This window comes from Carex rostrata, chromosome 23 (assembly GCF_964058835.1).
Source record: "Carex rostrata chromosome 23, lpCarRost1.2, whole genome shotgun sequence".
Classification (NCBI taxonomy): domain Eukaryota; kingdom Viridiplantae; phylum Streptophyta; class Magnoliopsida; order Poales; family Cyperaceae; genus Carex; species Carex rostrata.
In genome coordinates, this window is record NC_135940.1 from 8,383,251 (window position 1) to 8,406,284 (window position 23,034).

Sequence of the window (23,034 nt, forward strand, 5' to 3'; positions counted from 1 at the left end):
AAGCAACGAGGTAACTACATTTACATGAAATCCACATTCAAGGGTTTTGATTTTGTCCTCTCCTTTCACTACTGCAACAGGAGACATCCTTTTTGCTCAGATGTTTTAGTTTCTTGTCAACTATAAATCTAGGGTAAATTTAGCTAGAGATCACTAAATTTTGTCATTTGTCACGAATTAGTCACTCAAGTTTGATTTGTTCATTTTTAGTCACTCAATTTTGTTATTTGCTCCAATTAATCAAGTAACTCTATATTTTTCCGTTCAAAATGCTAACGCAATATGCTCATTATGTTAGTATTTTTGACGGAATATATTAATTTCATTAGTATTTTAGATGGAATGAGTATATTCCATTAATATTTTGGACGTAATGAGAATATTCTGATAAGATGTTAGATAGAAAAGTATAAAGTGACTTGATTGGAACAAATGACAAAGTTAAGTGACTAAAAATGAACAAATAAACTTGAGTGACTAATTTGTGACAAATGACAAAATTTATTCTGTGAGTTTTTTTTTTATCAAAACAAAAAGAAAAGAAAATAAAAAAGTATTGCACTTCAAAACTAATATATATATTTTTTTGCATTTAGAACAAATGAAACTGTCTTATTAATTACATGGAATTCAAAACGCCTACTTGACTTAACATGTATAACCGTTTGTGTTAGTAGCTTATGAAGAAATGGCGGTGTCCAAAACTTTGTTTAAGAGAGACAATCCCAATTAAGGTGAACTCTTGTGCATGGCATGAACTTCTTTTTTGACCAATCAATAGAATAATTAAAGTACCATTAATTACAATTAATGAGATTATTTTTTTGTTAGTACTGACAGTCTGACAAGACAAAAAGGAATTAAGAGGATGGAAGCGATCCTTTTAAAGACTTATATGAGCTGTAAGCCTGTAAGTATATATGATCAGTCTATTTTCAATCATTATAACTGCTTTTAATTAGCACGTTAATGTTAATTAATTATTTTTACAACGACTAAAATTGACACTTAAAACCTATTCTACGTTTTTTTAACCACAGTTCTCTTCACACTCCTCAATGGATAAAGATGTCGATAATGTTGCTTTGACTTTGTCTAACACACAAACAATAGAGTTAAAATGGCAAAAGATACATATAACTTTTGTGTGTTGCATGAAGTAAAACAGTGTTGTCAAAATCTTTACCCTTTCCCATGTCAATGTTTAGGAAATAATTTAATTGTTTGTGAAAACCTAATTTATCAGTGTTCTCTGTTGCGAAATGTGAACTTCAGGCGTGACAATTGAAATCATAATTTAAAAAAAAAAAAAAAAAAAATTGGAAACTCAATAAAATTGACTTGTCACACAGCAGAAACAAATTTCAAAATATAAATAAAGATAGCAGACTACTTGCATGGAGAGTGGAGAAAAACGAGTTGTGTCGTGTTGTGTTATGACTAACACGCTGTGATTTTGGTCTTGTATCGTAAGGTATTGTGATCAAGTTAATTTTTCACGTGCTGTGTTATGTTGTGATCAAAATATCAAGGGTTGGTTACGGCATGCGAATAGTCACACCACGTGAGTCACGTTGTGCCCAAACGTGATTCACGTGACCATTTGATCATGATTTATGTTAGTTTATTTAAGATTTACCATTTGATTAATATCTAATGGCCATAATTACACATGACTCGAGTGACTACGTACTGTGCTGTGCTGTGACTAAATCTTTCACGTGATGTGCCGTGTCAAATTTTGTAAAAATAGTCACGTCATGAGACACGTGAGTCACAACACGTAACCGACACACGTGCCTTACCATTTAGTGTTGTAACCGTGCCATTCCGTGATCTGCCGTGCCATTTTAATTTCCACTCTATTTGCATGCAGCTAATATTGGTAAAATTGAATTTGATTATTGGCTTCTGCTGTTAGTTATGACAGAAATCCATCAAACTTTTATTAAAGAAATTGAACCAAAAGTTATCTATATATTAAAAATAGCCTAAGGCGTTAATTACAAAAATATCTATTGAAAAAAAGCAAGAAAGAACAAAAAGAGAAATCCACAAGGCCTAAATGAAGAACCAATAGTATTTTTTTATTTTTTTTTTATGTAACAATATTGACAAAAAAAAGAGAGGCTATTTTCTACCCCCCATTAGGGCACTCGCCCCCATTGTCTACATGTCCATGGGTACAACTTGAAGCGTGCGATGGCGGTACGGGGCCTTTCGTGCTTGTCTGGTACGCAGTACCGCTTTTCTCTATATTTGCAACTCCGGTAATAACCCGTGCTTCTGTTTGGCAATACCATGAACCTTGAATGCAAAGAAGTATAACTATAGTGAAAACAAAATTGTAGCACATTACTCCCACAATCAAGCTTTTGAGCAAAAGTACAATTAATCAATAGAATGGAGATTGATTTAGGAGTAGGCATGTAAACTAAACTATATATGAAGGGCTATTTATAGTAATTATAATTATAATTAGAATTATAGGAGGTGAGCATGCACTCCTGATTGGAGAGCCGTCCTGGGTTGGGCTTTTGGGTGGCATACACTATGGGCCCACATTGTCTGACTATGACTGTCAATGCCTCAATGGGAGTGACATTAAAAAAAAAATACAAGAGATAAAACTATATATAGCATTGCATGAAGCACTAAAACTCTAAAAAAGTCTTTTATTTTATTTTATTTTATTTTATCTTTTTGTTGTTGTTGTTGGAATCCTCTCCATTTTGTAATGAATGAGACACACCAGTCAATTTACCATGTACTTGCTGACTCCTGATTTCACCTGGCTTCGCCCCTGTCTGTATTTGGAAAGCCCTGAATATATAGGTTTCACTGATAAGGGTTTAGAATTTAGGTTAATGTAGTATTCATTTTATCTGTCAACAACTTTTCTCCAGTGTTAGCATGAAAGGAGATGAATATGAGAATAACTAATACTCAATTTAATAATGAACTAGAGAAACCTTGTTGGCTCAAAATGAGTATTGCCAGCAGGGACTTAAGAGAAGAGAAGCAATTGAGTTAGGCTAAATAGGAGCTAGAAGAAGTAAAATTCACTCTACTTGCAATCATTGGATTTTCTTTAAAATAACTTATTGCTGCTGCTTTTGGGTGTAAATTATAGAGTGCACCAAATCCGATTAGTTGGTTGATGCTAAATTAAAAGAATTGTTCAAACCGTTAAGAGTATAGTAGTGTTAAAAATATCTCTTTGTTTTCATGCTTTAATTATAATTCACATTTTTATTTTTATTTTCAAAGTTCAAACAGTTTATCTGAATTGCACAACATGATCTTCATATTTAAAATGTGTTTTGAGATCAAATTTTATATATATATTTTTTTAAAAATGATCAGTTTTTAGATAGGAACAAAATTATTGTTTTTGAATGGTCTAAAATCTTTTTTAAAAAGTAAGTTTGTACATATATATGTGTGTGTGTGTAAAATTTAGTCTCCAATCACATTTTAATATGGAGATCATGTTGAACTGTTATAATAAATTATTGGATTTTAAAAACATAGATAAGGATGTGACATATGAGATATAATTGAGGCACAAAAACAATATGACATTTTAACTCTACTCTTAGATATAATATGTTCTTTTAAAAGTATTGATGTTAACATAAATTTTAAGTTAGGTCGTTTCTAAAATTTATTTGTTTATTATTGAAATACTTATATTTTAAATTTAGAGATATATTTGTCAAGTTATATATGCTGATATCAAATACAAATATTTAAAATTTTATTATCCAGTGTCTAAACTTGCACGACAAGGTGTTATTATTTAGTACTGTGATGTATATACTAATTCATTAACAACTTTGTACAAAAATTCATAGACTATATGCATATTTGAATATTAAATACGAATACCTATAAGTTTTATAAATAAAATAGGAGATATTTGTTTTTGGAAATGTTATTAAAAAAAGGCAAAAGACGGAGAAAAATAATTTATCATAATTCATAAAGGAAAAAAGAAAAAGAAAAAGAGAGAGAAAACCGGGTGATACCAAAAAAAGAAGGTAGGAGGAGACAAATCTAAGAGATGGAGCCCAGAAGAAGTAATATTTTTCTCAAAATTGAAAAGTGAAAACTCAGTCAATTATTTGGATTAAAAAATGTACTGCCGTGTGGTATTAGGTGAGAACTCGTGGGCATTCTAACTTTCTAAGGCCGATGAATTCGCCCAATTATTTTTTTTTCAGAAGTATTGGGTTGAAGTTCGTTTAATTCCATAAAGAAGTACCTATAAACCCGTTTAAGGGTAACAAGATCAGAAAATTTAGGTGTACGGTCTAAACAGTAACTTGATTCATGTTCTAGGAATAGGCACGGTTTCGGTTTGATGAGCATCGAAACAAATTTGATTTGATATTTCATCGGAAACTGTTCGATATGCATTAAGATTAATGTGGACAGTTTTAAAACCACACTGTGATACTTTGACAAAAGGTTGTGTAGCTTCTAGAAACAAATTTGACCAAAAACCACGCTATGATACTTTGGAGTTTAGAAAGGTTGGCAAAAATATATAATGCTATAAAAGAAAAGCCGACATTTTTATTTTTACCCAATTAAAAAATTATTTTAATAATAATAACCAAGGTTTATGAAGAATTTTAAAAATATCCAAACCGTGGAATTTTAATTCCCGCCCGTGGAAAATTTCCACGGGCCCAACTCCTTTTTTTTTTTTTTTTTTTTTACAAAACAGAAATTTGTATTTTTTTTGTATTGAAATATTAGAAATGTTGGATATATTTCTTTGAAAATAGATGGAATACAATATAATTTGATTTATTAGAAAGACTGCAACAAATAACCCGGATCAATATTTTTCAGATCGGATTTTTCACGGATGTAAGAAAAATTAATATATTTCTTTATGTGTTATTGGAAAAAATTAAAAATGCTTAGATTCCGAGTTATTGATCCCGGTTCAAAAGTCACTTCTATGTAATCTAGAAAATATTATGATCTTTCTAGTACATTTAATTTATTAAAAGTTGTATCTGTTTTGAGAATTATTTTTGAATAATAATCATTAAATAAATTAAAATTTTTGTTTTTTTTTCAAAATAGATATAACTTTTAATAAATTAAATGTACTAGAAAGATCATAATATTTTCTAGATTACTTAGAAGTGACTTTTGAACCGGGATCAATAACTCGGAATCTAAGCATTTTTATTTTTTTCCAATAACACATAAAGAAATATATTAATTTTTTTTACAACCGCGAAAAATCCGACCTGAAAAATATTGATCCGGGTTATTTGTTACAGTCTTTCTAATAAAACAAATTATATTTATTCCATCTATTCTCAAATAAATATATTCAACATTTCTAATATTTTAATACAAAAAAAAAATTGTTGTTTAAAAAAAAAGTGTTGTGCCGAGTTCTTAATTCGGTCCAAAGAAAAAAATATTTGATAGGTTTTGTTTTTTTTTTTTTAAAAAAAACAGAATTTTTTATTTTTTTATTTTTGTATTAAAATATTAGAAATGTTGAATATATTTCTCTGAAAATAGATGGAATACAATATAAGTTGATTTATTAGAAAGACTGCAACAAATAACCCGGATCAATATTTTTTAGATCGGATTTTTCGCGGTTGTAAGAAAAATTAATATATTTCTTTGTGTTATTGGAAAAAAATAAAAATGCTTAGATTCCGAGTTATTGATCACTGTTGAAAACTCACTTCTAAGTAATCTAGAAAATATTATGATCTTTCTAGTACATTTAATTTATTAAAAGTTATATCTATTTTGAAAAAAAACAAAAAATTTAATTTATTTAATGATTATTATTCAAAAATAATTCTCAAAATTGATACAACTTTTAATAAATTAAATGTACTAGAAAGATCATAATATTTTCTAGATTACATAGAAGTGACTTTTGAACTGGGATCAATAACTCGGAATCTAAGCATTTTTAATTTTTTCCAATAACACATAAAAAAATATATTAATTTTTCTTACAGCCGTGAAAAATCCGATCTGAAAAATATTGATCCGGGTTATTTGTTGCAGTTTTTCTAATAAATCAAATTATATTGTATTCCATCTATTTTCAAAGAAATATATCCAACATTTCTAATATTTCAATACAAAAAATAAAAAATAAATACAAATTTCTGTTTTGTAAAAAAAAAAAAAAAAAAAAAGGAGTTGGGTCCGTGGAAATTTTCCACGGGCGGGAATTAAAATTTCAAGCCGTGGAAAAATTCCACGGTTTGGGTATTTTTAAAATTCTTCATAAACCTTGGTTATTATTATTAAAATAATTTTTTAATTGAGTAAAAATAAAAATGTCGGAAAGAAAAGTGGTACATTGACAAAAAGGTTGTGTAGCTTTTAGTGAGAAATTTTTATACCACAAATTTGACCAAAAACCACACTTTGCTACTTACTGCATATAATTGGACCTCAACTAACCTTTATTTTCCCGACAGGAAAAAGGTTGTGCTACGGTGCCGAATTATATTACAGCAATATCATTGTATTTATTGATAAACAAAGGCCAAGTACCTCTCATTTTCTTTCATGAATCATGAGTGAAACCTAACACACTTGGGGTTTGAATTTAAACATCCCCACCATACTTTATTAGAATTTAATTCCCAGGTCCAAGGACAACTATCAAAATATTGCATTTTAGAGGCGGTCATCTCATCAACCTTTTTTAAAAAAAAAAACCTTGACAGTGACTGTCAAGTATACATCTCGTCAACCTCTGAGTCTCGTAGAATAGCAGTAGAGGGAGACCAATATGTATACTAATAGGTCCTATGAATTTATATTTTTATTTTAAAATTAAAAAAAAATTCAAACTGAGCCTTTAAACATGATATATATATATTAAAATATAAGGAGGGATCAAATTACAACATTTTATAGTGACATATCTTGACACCATATATTTATACGTCAGTTTTGTGGTTTCAAAGTCTAAACAATTAATCCAAACCGTTCAACATGATCTCCATATTAAAATGTAATTGGAGACCAAATTCTACATTTTTTGAAATTTTTTTAGTATTTATTAAGATGTGTACAAAATTGTTGTTTTCAAACAATTTTGGACCATTGAAAAACAGTGATTTCAAAAATTAAAAAACATAGTAAACAATTTCCAAAAAAATGTAAAATTTGGTGTCCAAGCACATTTTAATATGGAAATCATCTTGAATGGTTCGGATCGACTGTTTGAATTTTAAAATCGCAAAAATAACCTATAAATATATGTTGTCAAGATGTGATGATACCATAAAATGATGTAATTGAACCCCTCCTCTTAAAATATACTTGGAATCAAATTTTATACTTTTAACAAATTTTTTACTGTTCTTTTAGATAAAAAATTACTTCATCTAAAATTTTCGGATCATCTGAAAATGGTGAATTTTCCACTTATTTAACAAATAGTAAAAAATCCTTTGAAAAAATTAAAATTTTGTTTGTAAATACACGTTTAACGATTCGGATCTGCTGTTGAACTTTAAAAATAGAGATATGAAACCATCGCACGGAAAAACCCGTGATATGCATATTTGGTTTGTGAATACATTTTTATATCACGTTTAACGGTCCGGATCTACTATTGAACTTTGAAAATAGAGATACGAAACCATTACATGGAAAGATCCGTGATATGCATACTAGTATCGTGCCTATGCGTTGCAACGAAGACATATTATAAGATTGAATATAATATGAAGAGACCTTTTTGTTTGACATTCACACAAAATTAAGAAAAATATATTTAAATGAAAATAAAAGACACGATTAGGGGCGTCAACGGGTATGGTAAGGGTCGGGTGGAAGCATTTTCATACCCGTACCCGTCACAAATTATTCTTATCTGTACCCTACTCTTACCCATACCCTACTCTTACCCGTTGTAGTTGTCGGATAACGAAACGGTAGCGGGTAAATAACGGTTAATACTTGTATAATAATTATTTTCATTATTTATTAAATAAAACATTAAGACATATTTATTTGTCACATATATAATCACATTACTAATATGAAAATTAATTCCAACTAAATTGTTTTTTTTTATCAAAACACAAATAAAAAAAAACAAATATCATTATTCTTTAATTAAAAAAAAAATCAGACATGCAATTAAAAGCAAGATGGTCGATTGTTCAAGTGCTTTAACGGTGAATTATGTTTAACACAATTACATGAATGATTAATTGTTCAAGTTAGAAAATTTAATAAATTTTGTTTTCCAAGATCAAGAGTAGTTGCTAGTTAGACTGTCGGAGATGGATAATAATTCAATGCTCATAAAGATATATAATTTTTTTTATATAAAATTACCCGATCGGGTAATGGGTACGAAATAGGCTTTACCCGTACCCTTATCCGTTTTGAAAACGAAAAAAATCTTTACCCGTATCCGTACGTGATAAATTTACGAAAAAAAAATCCTACCGATACCCATGGTACGGGTCAAGTAAACAGATAAAAGGTTGCCATTGACACCCCTAGACACAATTGAAAAAAAGAAAAGAAATCCAAATAATAAATAATAATAAAAGAACAACTACAAATGAAACGAAAATTCAAATAATAAATCAAATCAAAATCAAATCAAATCAATCAAAACTATTAATACCACGTTGGATTTTTTGACATCCAAACATCTATCTGTCCAGAGAGGATCTGAGCCATCCATTCAAAAGATCTCAGCCACTGATCAAAATCATTTTTCAATCTCAGCCTTTAATCATAAATTCTGATTTTATGAATCTGTTTCATGTTGTCAAAATTGTAGAAGTCTAAATTTAGTTCGAAACATACTCGCTACATCAAAGAACGCATAGAAATTATTTCACTTAAACAAATAGAAAAACGCATTTCTCTGTATTCGCTTCTTCCCAAGTAAGGCGAATCCGTGTCTCTTTTTGTTTTTTTGAAGCACCGATCTAGGCCTCCTTTTTCAATACGCCGCGAGAGAGAAGGCAGGGAGAAGGACAACGATGGCGCCTCTAGGGTTTGCATTTCGCGGCCAAGGGGTACGATGATGGCTCTAAGACTCTCTTCCTCCCTCTCCGCGACTCTCTCAGATGGGAAAAACAAAGAGAAATGAAAAAGGCGAAGGAGAGGGTTGAGAGGGTTGATTGATGTAATCTACGGGGGTCAGTGATCGATTGCGCAATGAGGTTGCCTAACTTGAATCTAAGGTACTGTTTTGGTGCATTTTTTAAATTGACCCAATCTTTTGTTGTATTTTTTTAATTTGACTCAATTTTTCTCATATAGGAACTAATACCCTACTTAGTTTCAGAGAATGGTAAATAATTTTTATTACCTGTAATGCAGTACAATAATTCTGTTTGATTTTAGTAAAGTGAAATGTTTCGTTCTTACTTCTTGATTCAATTGGGCTAAAACCCTAAACCCTAAACAAAGAAGAAGTTGAAAATCAAAAACAATAAAAATAACATTTATATAATTTTAATCTGAACCAGTTAGGTCATGGTGATTACACAAGCTCAAACACAAAGGTTTTGAGAATGGTGAATACACTAGCCGTTGAAAATGAAGACTAACCTGATCTGTTTATGACTGGGTTAGCATATAAGATTAAAATGGAATTTATGACTCAGCAGGTCATGACTTGACAGTGACAGACCCCTTGGGTAAAACATAAATGTTCACTTTTTGGGTAAAAAGGAAGCTCAAGTTAGCTCTTCGGTACAAATTCTCTGGTCTTTTATCTTATTCAGAGAATAATTTGTCAAATTAACACTGAGTTACTTTTCATTATTTGTCAATTAATAGATGTTCTCTTAAGGAGGTACTTGATGCTGCTATTAGTGTTTATAAGGGAGAATGGTCTAAAGAAATAGGAGAATAGGAGAATTGCTTTTATATGGTCTTTTATTCTATTCAGAGAGTAATTTGTCAAATTAACATTGACTTACTTTTGGTCTAAAGAAATAGGAGAATAGGAGAATTTCTTTTTGCATGGTGTAAAGAAATAGGAGAATCTGTCAACTCGAATTAGTGCATAGAAATAGCAATTTTCCTATAAAATTGACAAATAGGAGAATATCTCAGTTCGAATTAGTGCATGGAAAAAGCAATTTTCCTATAAAATTGACAAATTTTCCCATAAAAACTCACAACATTTCTACTGTCATGATTGGTGTTATATGCAAACAGCAAACTTATTCTTGAATGTGGTCAATGTTTGTTTTATGTTGTTATTTATAGGAAACTAGGTGATAAATTCTGGATTTATAGAGGATCAGGGATACGAAGCTTTAGAGGCTGATTTTGCAAATGAATATTTGGGAGGTGGTGCTCTTTTGAGAGGTGGTGTGCAGATTGGATTTCTTTTCTTCTTATAGGTGGATGCCTTAATTATTTCTATTGTTCATACTTGTAAACATTTTTTGAATTGTTTATGCAATTTTTTGGATTTTAAAGAATTTTTGTAAGAAAGCATTTTGTTGCATTTTCTTTCTATGCAACTGTTTTTTTGTGAATAATGTTCTTGTATTTGTTGGGTAAAATTTTATAATTCAACTTGTGTGGGAAATAATCTTGTTGTAATATATATATTTTTAGCAGGCAGGCAAAGAACCTACCTATATTGTATTAAAAAAAAGGTACATGTTACAAATAGAAAAAGAAAAAAAGAAAAGAAAAAAGGAGACTTGTAATAAGTAAAATTGGCTCACTGTTGTTGCAATTCCAGTTGATTCAGCTCCTTTTTCTTTGATTTCTTTTTCATTTTCTCCTTAGCGATTTTGGATCAATATAATTTTGGATCAAACTTAGTTCTACTTAGCGATTCAGAGTTTGAGCTGATTGCAATCGTCATATAATTTTGCATATTGGCGGAGAAAATCATCAATATAATTTTGGATCAAACTTAGTTCTACTTATTAGTGATTCAGAGTTTGAGCTGAAATTAGGATCTGTCGATATAATTTTGCATATTGGCCCTGTAAATTTTATTAATCGTAAAGGAAATAAACTCTGAATCGAAGAACTGATTCAAAACCAAACTCTGAATCGCTTTTGGTGAAAGCACCGTGACATCCGATTAGAGCTTCTTTGCCTTTGATTTTGTATAGGGGTATAAGAGGAATAAATGGTTTATCGATTCATTGCTGTTACAAAATCATAATGTAATAGCTCCTGATCATCCTCTTTTGCTAATTTCTTATGCAATTGCCACATAAAAGTATTTTTTTTAATTGAAAGCTATAAGCATTGATTAATGAGATACAAGTTCAGCAGTGTTACAATTCCTAAGAAACAAGCAAAACTGGTACACTGGTACATGCAAGAGAAACCGAACAGAAAAAAAATTTAAATTCTGGTACAATTGTCTTAAGAAAACAAGAAAATAGAAAAAAAAAATGTAGACATTTTATTCTGTTGAAGTACTGGTGGGTTCAGCGTCATTTGAATTTAAGGTTTAAGATATCATATTCCTTTATAGACTATTCATCTGATGTGGATTAAATAGTTCTTGTAGAAATTAAAGAAAAACTTGAACTTTTTATATAATATTTTGAAAACATGTAGAAAATTTTATCATGTTTTGATTATATTAATTGTTCTGTTACTGAAAATTGATTCAAGAGTCTTGACATTGGTTCAACACTGAAGTTATCTACTTGTATAGATTATCATTTTAGTGTGGTATGCCTCTGCATTTATTAAATTCAGAATAATTTTCTACTCTTTTTTTGTCTATTCCTTGTTTAATTATGTACTAATTGAGATCATATGATGGTGTTGAATTCATTCTAGATTGATGAAGATGAGGCTGAAGAGGGGCCCACCGGTAATTTATGAGGATAAGCATTCTGACGAGGAGGATTAAATGAGGTGTCAAACAGAATAAAATGAGGGGGCCCACCAGTAATTTGGTATTAGTTCTACCCTAGCTCTAAACGAGGTGTCAAACATTTCTTGCAGGTGATTTTCTACTTTATTGGAGTAATATAGACCAGTTTTTCTATTCTTTCTATCCTTAAGTTTTTCTATTCTTTCTATTTTCGCTATCATTAGTGGTCCGGCACGGTTGTGGTGTAAGAAGACTATATAACAAATTATGAGAGCTTGTATAATAGTGCATAATATGATTGTGGAGGATGAAAGAGATAAATATGTTAATGATGATAATATTTGGTCTGATGAAGAAGTTAATGTTTGAATCTGTTGCAGTTTTGTGATGGAACCGTATAATTTTGTATAAACCCGCTGCAATTCAGCAATGTCAAACACTCCTCCAATCAAGCAACAACACGATCACAATCAAACATGTGTGCCAGGAAGCACTCGAGCTGCCTCATGAGTTAGCTAATATCTCAAGAAGTAGAATGACCTTCGAGGGCGTACTGGAAAACTGGACTGCAGGATTGGTACAACCACGATACCGAAACTGGCCCTACAATATTTCAGTCGGAGCGAGAAGGGGTTGGTACATGTAACACAACTGGTACGAGATAGGAGTCATTACTGGTAAACATGGGGATCAGTTCGGGTTTTAAAGTCATGGAGATGGTGCCAATTCAGGATGCTGGTAGCAAACAAATAGGTTGTCAGATGGGAAATGACAAACTTACAAGGAGCTCCTTGTTTTTCTTCTTATTTTCGAAATGATGGATAGTGGCAGTTAGATGTAATTATAGATTTCAGTTTATCTTTCCTTTTAATTTAGAGGCTTATTTTCAATTTTTAAGTTTCTCTTTTATGGTACTGTAGTTGTTTGAACTATATCGTTTAATGCAATATACCTACGGGTCTTTCCTAAAAAAAAATGCCATGCTTTAGTATTATTTCATTTTATTATATGTTCTGAGTTCTTTGTTATTAACATAGATTGTTTTGTTATATTATTCATGTAGATTATAATATTATTCAATTGTCTTTTATTAATTATATTAAATTTCAATGTCTCTACTTTCAATTTTTCTCAAAAATTATATTTTTTTTATTGGAAATTATTCATTTCAGGTTGTTTTGAGAGGAAATTATTATTCAGAGCATGTAGTTTTAGTTTTTTGAATGATATAATTTGGTATCGGTGGTCAACGGAAAAAAAAAACCAACAAAACGTTGGCGTGGCCAGATATGCAATTAATTTGCAATTGCATGGACGTAGAGAATTTGAAATCAATTACAATTGCATTTCATTTTCAACTTTGACAGCTATTTACAATTGCATTTCGCTAACACTTATGGAGATGCTCTTAGTAATTTTTATTTTGCAACATTTGGAAGTCTGGATAGTACTTTTTATTTCATATTTTTTTTCATGTACTTGTTGTTGCCGCTTCACTTGATAATGTATTTGCACTTTCGCAGCAATCGAATTTATCAAATAAAGGTTGAAAACAAATAAAAGCAAAAAAATAATAATAGAAGGTTTGTTTATAAGCAGCTGCAGTAAGTGTTGGAAGGAGAGAAATGGATGAGAAGAGCAATTTGGAAAAGAGTCCAAGACTTTTATTCCTTGTCGGGTCTTCCTATTTCAAGCCCGATTATTTCTCTTGTTGTTGGTACCGAACAAGTAGCTGCCAGCAGGTATCCTCTATTCTTAGAATCTTTGTTGGTACATGAGAGTTCTGGTGCTCGAGATCAACTTAAATCGCAAATGAGTGAGGATGCAATACTATGCACGCATATTGGTCCATACTATGGATCAATATCTTCATTTTAAAGTTCAAACAATCGATCTAGATCATTCAACATGATCTCCATATGAAATTTTACTTGTAGACCAAATTTTACATTTTTAAAAAAAAAAATTTTACTATTTTTTTAGATAGGTAGGAAATTATTTAATATAAAGATTTTCTGACTATTCAAAAGTAGTGATTTTCTACCTATCCAGAAAAATAGTAAAAAAAATGTAAAATTTAGACTGCATGTACATTTTGCAATGGGAATCACTTTGAACAGTTCAAATCAAATCGACTATTTGGACATTCAAAATGAAATTGATTTGTAGTACTGACCAATCTGCGCTATGCATAGTACCATAGCCTCACCCATGGCAAATTATGAATGAATTTCACCAACTGATGGGCTCTCTGCATACATTGGGATGCTGTTTTTTTCTTGCACTGTTTAATGTTTTTTTAGGAGAATGTTTACCCTTTTACTAGGAACCCTGCTTATGACCCCGAGACAAGATTAATTTGTTGCACTTTTAACATTACTTCTAAGTCAATTCTAAGTTGGACCTATTCAATTACTATAATTTTAAAAATAATTATGGGTCTAACATACAATAATTTATAAAAAGTTCAATAACTTTCTTTAGTCATGTGTAAATCTCTATGGAACTAGGGAGTTTAAAGAAAAAACAAGACTCGAAGATCAAATTGAAAATGAGGCACTAGCAATTTATCAAATTATTTACTAGAAGGCTCAAACTGCTCGTAAAGTTTTATAACTTTTAGGAGAAAAGTTGGAGAATTATCTATTGAGTTGGTCTGTCCAATGATTAGAAAACTACAAAATGAAGCTGTAGAAGAGCTCCGAGTGAGCTAGACCACGCTTAAGATGTGGTGCATGATTAAAGGTATAAAGCGATGGCTCTATGACATTCTAACAGGTATAGATGGTCTTGCAAGGAATGTTAAGGTACTATATATTGAGAAATCATTTAAAGTCTTACCAAGTTTTAATTTTGTGTTGTATTTTACTGACTTTATCAATTAGTTACTTGAATATTACATTTACTTTCATCGTGGACATCTTTGCATTTTGTTGTAGGAATATGGAATGGACTCATACCTGAAAGTGAACGGGATTCATCTGACTCTGAGTGAGTGAGAAGAGATAAAAAGAAGGTTTGAAGAAGATCCCAGCACGACAATAGATGGTGAAATCTTTTTAATAAGAAACTCTCTGTGTAAAAGGAAGTCTAACAAGAGACGCTATGTCAAGAATGTGCAGAGCTAAATGTATATTATTTGGTTTTGGAAATATGTTTTGTGTTGTTCTCTTAAAATTATATATGTGGCCCTTTTAAATCTTAAAATTATATATGTGACTTTTTTTAATCTTGAAATTATATATGTGACCCTTTATATCATTTGTGATTGAAAGCGCGCAAAAATTGCTTACAAGAAGAAGAGAATAAATCTTGGATGTGATGCAATTTAAAAAATATGTAATCATCTTGGATATTTTTAGGATGAAATACTAACGTTCTTGTTTGCTTTCATTATTAACTACTATATGATTATGCAATTAATTTTTAAATTAATCACATTTAAAAAAATAATCAAAATAATATTTCGATCCCGTTGCAACACGCACGGACACTTGACTAGTAACAATAAAAGAACAACTACAAATGGAAAAAAAAAAAAAGGATCACATATAACATGAAAAATATTCTTGAAATATCATTGCGATTTAATATCTAATTTTCTCCACAAGCAAGACAAGTCATTAAACGATTTAGAGGAGAAATAATCAGTAAAGAAACAAAATTGAGAAAAATATGATTAAATAATTCAAATAAAGATTTTCTCTACATATATATTCTTGATGAAAATTATTTTAACAATGAAATTTTTTTTACAGAAAGTTCTAGATATTTTTCATTCTCTCCAGATCGGAAAGGTATGATTATTTCCATCAACACAAGATCTGTTATTCATTTATTCACAAAGATATAGTAGCCCTAAACAAGATTCGAAAAGATATGATTGTTTTTATTTTTATTGTTGAAGTTGAAACTATAGAGAAAGAGGAGAAATAAAATAGAGAAAATGAAGAAAACAGATAAATAAGGAAATAATTTAATTGCAAGAATCAAAGATAGCTGTAAGGAGAAAAATGAAACGAATTGCTAGGAATTCATTTAATTATAATTGTGACAAACTATGTAACAATCTGTGTGACAGATATGTTTTTAACTAAATTTAGATTTCTACACACAAAATAGATGTATTTAAACAAAAAAAGACAGATTATGTGATTGGAGGATTGATATTCAATTCAAAAATTTATCTTTCAATATCAACTATTGACGGATCAACAACTACGTGCATAATATAAGAATGAAGATTACCATAGTCTCACTTGTAATAGTAAACATTTCCTTTAATGTGTGAAATTAGTAGTTCGTATATTTGTAATTTGCATGATATTAGCAATTATAAAAAAAATGAAACAAGCTTGGCCAGAGATAAGATATATTACACGCCCCTTCTATTCAAATTTTTCACACAAAAATAACAGCTAAACCTATTGTATTTCTTTTCTCTAAATGAGCTACTTACAAAGAATAATCCCTCTACACATTTTTACACTTAAAAAAAGAGACACGAAAGAAAGAATAAAAAAAAAAGTTTTATCTAAACACACAAAACATACAAAACATACAACCTGGAAGAAAAACAAAAACAAACTCAAGAGGAACAAAAGAAGAGCCTGATGCTGCATGTAACTCCAACTACAAGCATGTACACTTACCAATCTTCAGTTATTAGAAGTAACACACAAATTGAATTCTTCAAGTCATGACACAAATCCCAGAATCTGAAATGGAAAGTAAACTCACATAAAAACAGATTATTAAATGTGCTATCATAATTGAAAGTTCTAGAAAAGAGTGAAGATCTATTGATAACGAATTAATTTGACAACCTTGACAACCGTAAAATGTAAGTTATAATTTTGAAATCTAAAGTAAGATGTAGTCTATACTTTACACACATCAGATACATGAAATTGATTGAACTTGATGTAAGTTTCACCGTTTCATTAAAAGACATACAATTTACAACGATCCATATTTAATAGCATTTGATGGAACATCAAATAATTTTAAAATTTCATAAAAATTGATACACAACTAATCTACAAGGAGAACAACATGTATATAATTTTTCCTATTTTAAAAAATATATTTTTGCATGATTTTAGAAAGCGTTGTCAAGATTGTTTAAAAAAGAAAGAACACCTTTTGTACTCCTCTCTCTATCTTTTTCCAAAGATGGCTTTACCCTGGTATAACGAGTTCTAAGTATTTGACAAGCATATTGATGATTCGCACATCTTTATACAATTAATTTTATGTGATCTATGGATATTAACAGAACAGTATTGGTACAGAGTGATAGCATCGGGGTAGTAAAGCAAGGGTGAGCTTAAGCGAACCTATGCTTTACTAATAAAATATCTCTTAGAAATATTGCAGAGGTTATATGAGACAAGTAGAACTAGGGTGTTCTCAAGTTCACCAAATCATTGGTGAACTTAACTCTAAAATCTATCAAATCTACTTTTACGAAAGATGCGTTTATATCTAAAAGTTATAAATTTTCAAATCAATTTAAAATAAAGTCAAGCGGACAGAAATGATGAAAAATAAATGTATTAAAATCTTTATACTAAACTAACTCGAAAATTTACAATTTGACATATAAATCATTTGTAAAGTATATTGGTTTTAAAGGTTTCAATTCGTCGTTTGAAGCCAATCCAATAGATTTTATAGAATTAAGCTCACCAAGAGGCTTGGGGAGCTTAAGAACACGCTAGTTCTACTTTTTTTCTTTTTTTTTAAGAAAACCCTAGTTTTACTTATATGAGACACCTACAACATCAGATATTCTTCTTTTTCAGAGATAAGCAGCTGAAATTTTGATTTTTTAGGGGAATATAAGAAGTGTAACCAAGACAAAGATGTTACCTTTTCTAACACGATCACAACTAGCATAGGCTATAATCATTTTTTATTTCCCATGGGCAATTCCGAGATCCCTTAAATCCCGCAAAGAGAATGCAATTTCCCGAATAAACCGTGCGCCTTCCTGGCCACTTTTGAGAGAATTTAAACTATGCTCAAGAAAATTATGATCTGCCTCAAGGGCCTTTAATCTCTTGGAAAGCCGAGAAATCTCCTCCTCCAGTTCAACCAAATCCTTGTCCCCACTGATGCTCTTCATCACTGGTACGGATTTCGAAACCTCACCATTTTCTCTGGCAAAATTCTCTTCTTCTACCTCTTCAATAGTATCTAGTTTTGGGGATTTTACAAAGGAGCTATTGTTGGAGAAGTGATGCAATTTCTCTTCTAATTCACGCAATCGATCTGAGATGTAGAACTTTTGTTCTTCAAAGACTAATGATGACACTTCACTAAAATCAGGGTCCACCCCGGTATCTCCTGGCTGTTCTTGGTAGATTGCCAGGTCAGCTTCGAGTTCTTCAATATATTTCTGTTTCTGGGAAATTATTTCGTTGCATTTTTGAAGGGCTTCCTGATCATACTCTGCCTGTTCTTCCATCACTCGCTGGTATTGTAATGCCTCCATTTGCATGGCAGCTTTCTCCTCCTGTAAGGCTCACAATAAAAAAATAATTGAAATAAATAAAAGTAGAGTCTGTGTGTGTGTGTGTGTGAGAGAGAGAGAGAGAGAGAGAGACTGATTTCAAGAGGTGTGCTGTGTTGGTTTGCTCCAATTTTTAATTTTTGAGATTTCAATGGGTTATAATGCTGTTCAATACGGGCGATAAGGGCTGCCCAATGTAATATGAATGTCAAAATATGATTAATAGTCAAGCTTAATGTTCTTTAATTTATTTAATTTATTGGATAGGATCAAATGGCGATAGGCATCTGGCATCCTATATGACAGAAAAGTCCTACACAAGCTCAAAGGCAAGTTCTAGAGAACGGCTATCAGACCTGCGATGTTATATGGTGCAGAATGTTGGGCTACTAAAAGACAACACGTTCAAAAGGTAAGTGTAGCAGAGATGCGTATGTTGCGTTGGAGTTGTGGCCATACGAGACGGGACCGCATTAGAAATAATGATATACGTGACAAACTTGGAGTAGCACCGATCGAAGAGAAGATCATCCAACATCGTTTGAGATGGTTTGGACATCTCCAACGGAGGCCGCCTGAAGCACCGGTGCGTACTGGAATTATAAGGCGTATCAAAAATGAAAGGAGAGGCAAAGGTCGACCACGATTGACATGGGACGAAACAGTAAAAATGGACTTGAAGGAGTGGAATGTATTCTAAGGAGTGGGTCTCGGACAGAAGCGCGTGGAAGCTAGGGATTCACGTACCAGAACCATGACTTAGTAGTAGTTAGGGATTATTTAGGGATAATATTATAGGTCTTAGATCATAGGATTAGGAATTTGGAGTCGAGGATATAAGCTTAGGACTTTGACCACTACGATTGATAGTTTAGGTAGAATATAGTTAATATTAGTATTAGTATTATTACTATCACTATTACTTTCACTTTCGCTTTTATTTTATTATTTTTATTTTTATTACTACATTATTACTACTTATCTTTATTTTATGATGGTGATTGGGTTTCATTTCTAACCTACCCCAACTTGTTTAGGACTAAAGGCTTGGTTGTTGTTGTTGTTGTTGTTGTTGGATAGGGGAAAAACATTGCTATTGGACGATACTAGAATGTTTAAAACCAATGGCTTTCCCCTTATCCAAAAATAATAAAATTAAAATTAAAAAATAACAAGGCTTGACTTTTAATCATATTTTGACGTTTAGCATTAGGCAGCCGAGACCACTTGCTATTGTCATGTACTACATACTGTCACTTCTATGCTATGGATACTGATCATCTTTATCAAATTGGGATAAACTGTAGTCATGGCGATGTACCAGTACACACATATATTGACCCCTGTCAGTACAGGTACATGTTAATACAGCGGAGGTACCATACTAAAGGGTATACTGCAAACATGCTAGAATTAGGGGTGTCAACAGTTGCGTCAGGTCAGGTCAGGTTTGTCGGATAGGCAATATTTCATTATTTTTTTATACAGGTCAGACCCAACCCTACATGTCACAGATCAATATGTTATAACTTTGGGTCAACCCAACCTGACCCACACAAGTTAAGAAAACATATATATACTTGTACTGGTACACATGATGCCAGAACTCATACCTGTAGTCTAGTAATCATGGCCATGGCCTGATTGGCAGCAATAGCGCTTGCACTCCTCTCCTCCTCCAATTCTTTATACAAGAGACTAATTGATTTCCGATCCAAATCAATCTGCCTCTTAAACCGATCAACTGTACTCTCCCCTTCGATCTCACTCACCATGCTTCCCTCTATTGACATCATCGACTCGCTCCTCTCCAGTGACAAAGTCTTGGTTATGTTATATAAAACCCACTCATCCCCGGCTTGCTGGATCCGGGGGCTGACGCTGAAATCGGTCCATGGCGAGTCAACCCCACGCGCGGCTGAGATTTGGGAAATCAGGAGTTTTAGTTCTTCATAAACCCTAGATGAGTCTTTTCCTGTTATCACATCTTCGTATCTAGGGGAGGTGGTGGCTCGGTCACGTATAGCGAAGTTGTATGCATCAGTTAGACTCAAGCTACCGCTTCGAGAAGGAATTGGGTTTGGGATAGGGTTAGGGTTAGGGTTAGGGTTTTCTGAGCTCAGATCCTTTGCTGGTTCCTCAATAGAAGAAATGTCATCTCGAGTGGCTCCATTGCTCTCTGATTTATCTAAAATAAGGAGAAAAAAATGTTTAATTGAGATCCCTGAGTAGACAAAATAAAAAAAGGAACATTACCATAAAGTTATACTTGATATTACCAATACAATTATCAGTTTGGATGTTACTTGGGGCTTCCAGTTGACCAAGTGAGATACATTCTCCATTTTCTTTTAGGATCAATTTTTTGTATTTATTTTCTTCGTTTTTGGGATTAGCTGCACTTTTCATTTTCTTTCGCTTTCCCTTTAAATCTTTTCGAACTGAAATTCTTAAGACTAATCAGTCCTCAGTAATACCGAGCAAAACACCATCAACTTCAAAAAGAAAAATATGACATTATGCATTGCAATACTACAAAATAAATAACTTGTGTAAATAGTTGATAAACGCATCAACACCTTTCTCAGTTGCACTGTCCAAATCAGCACCTATTGAATCTTCGCATGGCATCTCCCTTAACAATTGTTTCTCTGTTTTCTCATCTGGCTCTACATCACACAATTCATCCAAAGTATTATCACGCGTACTTGTATCAGCACCTATTGAATCTTCGCATGACATCTCTTTTAACAATTGTTTCTCTGTTTTCTCATCTGGTTCTACATCACACAATTCATCCAAAGTATTCTCATGCGCACTTATATCAGCACCTATTGAATCTTTGCATGACATCTCTTTTAACAATTGCTTCTCTGTTTTCTCATCTGGTTCTACATCACGCAATACATCCAAAGTATTCTCATGTGTACTAGTATCGGTAGAAATAATATCCTCTTCCCTTTCTTTACCATCCAAGAATGGTTCCAACAAGCTATCCTCCATGGCACGATCCTCTGTTTGTTTCAAAACATCAAAATCATTTAAGTCGTCTGTGTGCAACTCAGAGTTGGAATCCTCAGTTTTGAGCTCACTATATTCGACATGTGGCAAACCATCGGCATCTTTCTCCAATGTAACCTCACGGTTCGTGCCGATCTTAGTAACATCAATGAATTCAATTCGACTTCTATCAATTGTATCATGAGCCAACCTAAACCCTTGACCTTTGGCTTGTTTTAACGGCTCGGCACAACAGGAACAAGAACGTACAAGTGGACTTATGTGCAAAGAGTTGGCATCCTCTCTCAACAGCGGCACTTCTAATATGTCGGTTTGGTCAAATTCAATGCTAAGATTCCCTGCTGACGAGTGGTGCTCGCCATTATTCGATGAAAACAAACATTTCTGACACATGTCATGCACATTTGACAAACGACGGTGTACACAACAATAGGCCAAGCTGGACATCTCAATTTTGTGGGAATCACAGAGCAAGTCATGGTACAATGCAGGACCCGAGCAACCTATCATACGGTCAAGTCTCGAGCAAAGGACACAAGGGGGCTGTAATTTGGATTTTTTCGCAAATTTAGTTATCAAATAGGAGAAAGCTCCATTTAAAAATAGTAATACCATTAGGAGCCACTCCAGCACGGCAGAGGAGAGAACTGACGAGAATTGGTGAACATTTAGGTGTTTGCTATTTGTCGCCTTGGATCCCATTTTTCCCTGATTGTTTTATATTACTGCAATCTAGGAAAAAGATAATACCACCTTCTTACAAAGCTGAATTGAGACAAAGAAATTAATTAAAGCATAGAAGCTTAACATTTGAATCTTACGGTTTACCAGCAACACACACACACACACACCACCCCCCCCCCCCCCCCCCCCCCCCCCCAAAAAAATAATAATAATAATAATAATAAAAAAAAAATGGAAAAGGCTAACTCAATTTATTAAAACATGGTATTACAATTCAAGATAGTTCAATTTACTTAAAAGTCAACTCAAGTACTGAGTTGCTTTATGAAAAATAACTGGACTAATAAACCAACTCAACTCAATTCTTTATGAACTGAGAACTTAAATATAGAAAGTTCAAATTACACAGTGAGGCATGGAGAAAGCCAAATTTCAAAGCTAGTGGTCACATCAGTAAACCAAGAAATGAGCATAGAGTAAGAATAAGAATAATTGAACTGAGATTTCAAATTTCATCAAACTAAACAAAATTAACAAAACATTGGTACCTCAATAAAGTTCGATTTTGATTATGAAATTTCTCGAATTACTTAGACGGATTTTTTTTTTTTTTTTTATCACCAAAATATACTTGCTACAGGTTTACTTCCCCCAAAGTCAAAACAACAGAAAGAGGAAACCCCCAGATCTACAAATGATGAAAAGAGGACCAGAAATTAAGAATAAAAAGAGAAGAGAGATGAACGCACCTGAAAAGTTCGCGAATGGAATAGAAGAAAAATAAATTAAAAGAGAAAAGTTGAGCTATTTAAAAGTTAGAGAGAGAACCGAAAGTTGAGAGCTTTTCACATCACCTCACCGTCCAAGGGATCTCTCCAGTCTCCACTCTCTCTCTCTGTCTCCCTCGTCTCCTGCTGTGCTAAACACACACCAAATTAGTTTACTAAGTATTCAC

At 32.1% G+C, this 23,034-nt stretch overlaps 1 protein-coding gene and 1 long non-coding RNA gene across 9 annotated transcripts; one reads left to right on the top strand and one right to left on the bottom strand.

Moving 5' to 3' along the window:
* The first annotated feature begins 13,282 nt into the window (after positions 1-13,282).
* On the top strand, positions 13,283-15,211 carry LOC144574693 (uncharacterized). 5 transcript variants are annotated; one of them, XR_013518284.1, is made up of 3 exons: positions 13,283-13,599; positions 14,546-14,664; positions 14,797-15,203. It is a non-coding gene; the product is annotated as an uncharacterized LOC144574693 (long non-coding RNA). The 5 variants fall into 5 exon arrangements; XR_013518282.1 differs by having other exon boundaries at positions 13,463-13,599; positions 14,368-14,664; positions 14,797-15,211; XR_013518281.1 differs by having other exon boundaries at positions 13,469-13,599; positions 14,529-14,664.
* Positions 15,212-16,212: 1,001 nt separating this feature from the next.
* On the bottom strand, positions 16,213-22,928 carry LOC144574612 (myosin-binding protein 3-like). Of its 4 annotated transcripts, none has more exons than XM_078324615.1 (5): positions 22,829-22,928; positions 20,954-22,160; positions 19,988-20,562; positions 17,732-18,377; positions 16,213-16,575 (listed from the first exon to the last, which is right to left on the bottom strand). In XM_078324615.1, exons 2-4 carry the CDS (start codon positions 22,095-22,097, stop codon positions 17,775-17,777), a joined length of 2,322 nt encoding a protein of 773 aa, XP_078180741.1. In that variant the 5' UTR covers positions 22,098-22,160; positions 22,829-22,928; the 3' UTR covers positions 16,213-16,575; positions 17,732-17,774. The 4 variants fall into 4 exon arrangements, with proteins under 4 accessions (XP_078180741.1, XP_078180742.1, XP_078180743.1 ...); XM_078324616.1 differs by lacking the exon at positions 22,829-22,928 and adding an exon at positions 22,628-22,769; XM_078324618.1 differs by having other exon boundaries at positions 16,403-16,513; positions 22,829-22,926.
* Between the last annotated feature and the right edge of the window lie 106 nt (positions 22,929-23,034).

Bases quoted from the DNA above. Each gene is read 5' to 3' on its own strand.
- LOC144574612 (XM_078324615.1), bottom strand. From the start codon at position 22,097: ATGGGATCCAAGGCGACAAATAGCAAACACCTAAATGTTCACCAATTC. The intron at 20,563-20,953 runs GTGTTGATGCGT...TCCTTATTTTAG, and splicing joins GGACAGTGCAACTGAGAAAG to ATAAATCAGAGAGCAATGGA. The intron at 18,378-19,987 runs GTATGAGTTCTG...TGAGCCTTACAG, and splicing joins CCATGATTACTAGACTACAG to GAGGAGAAAGCTGCCATGCA.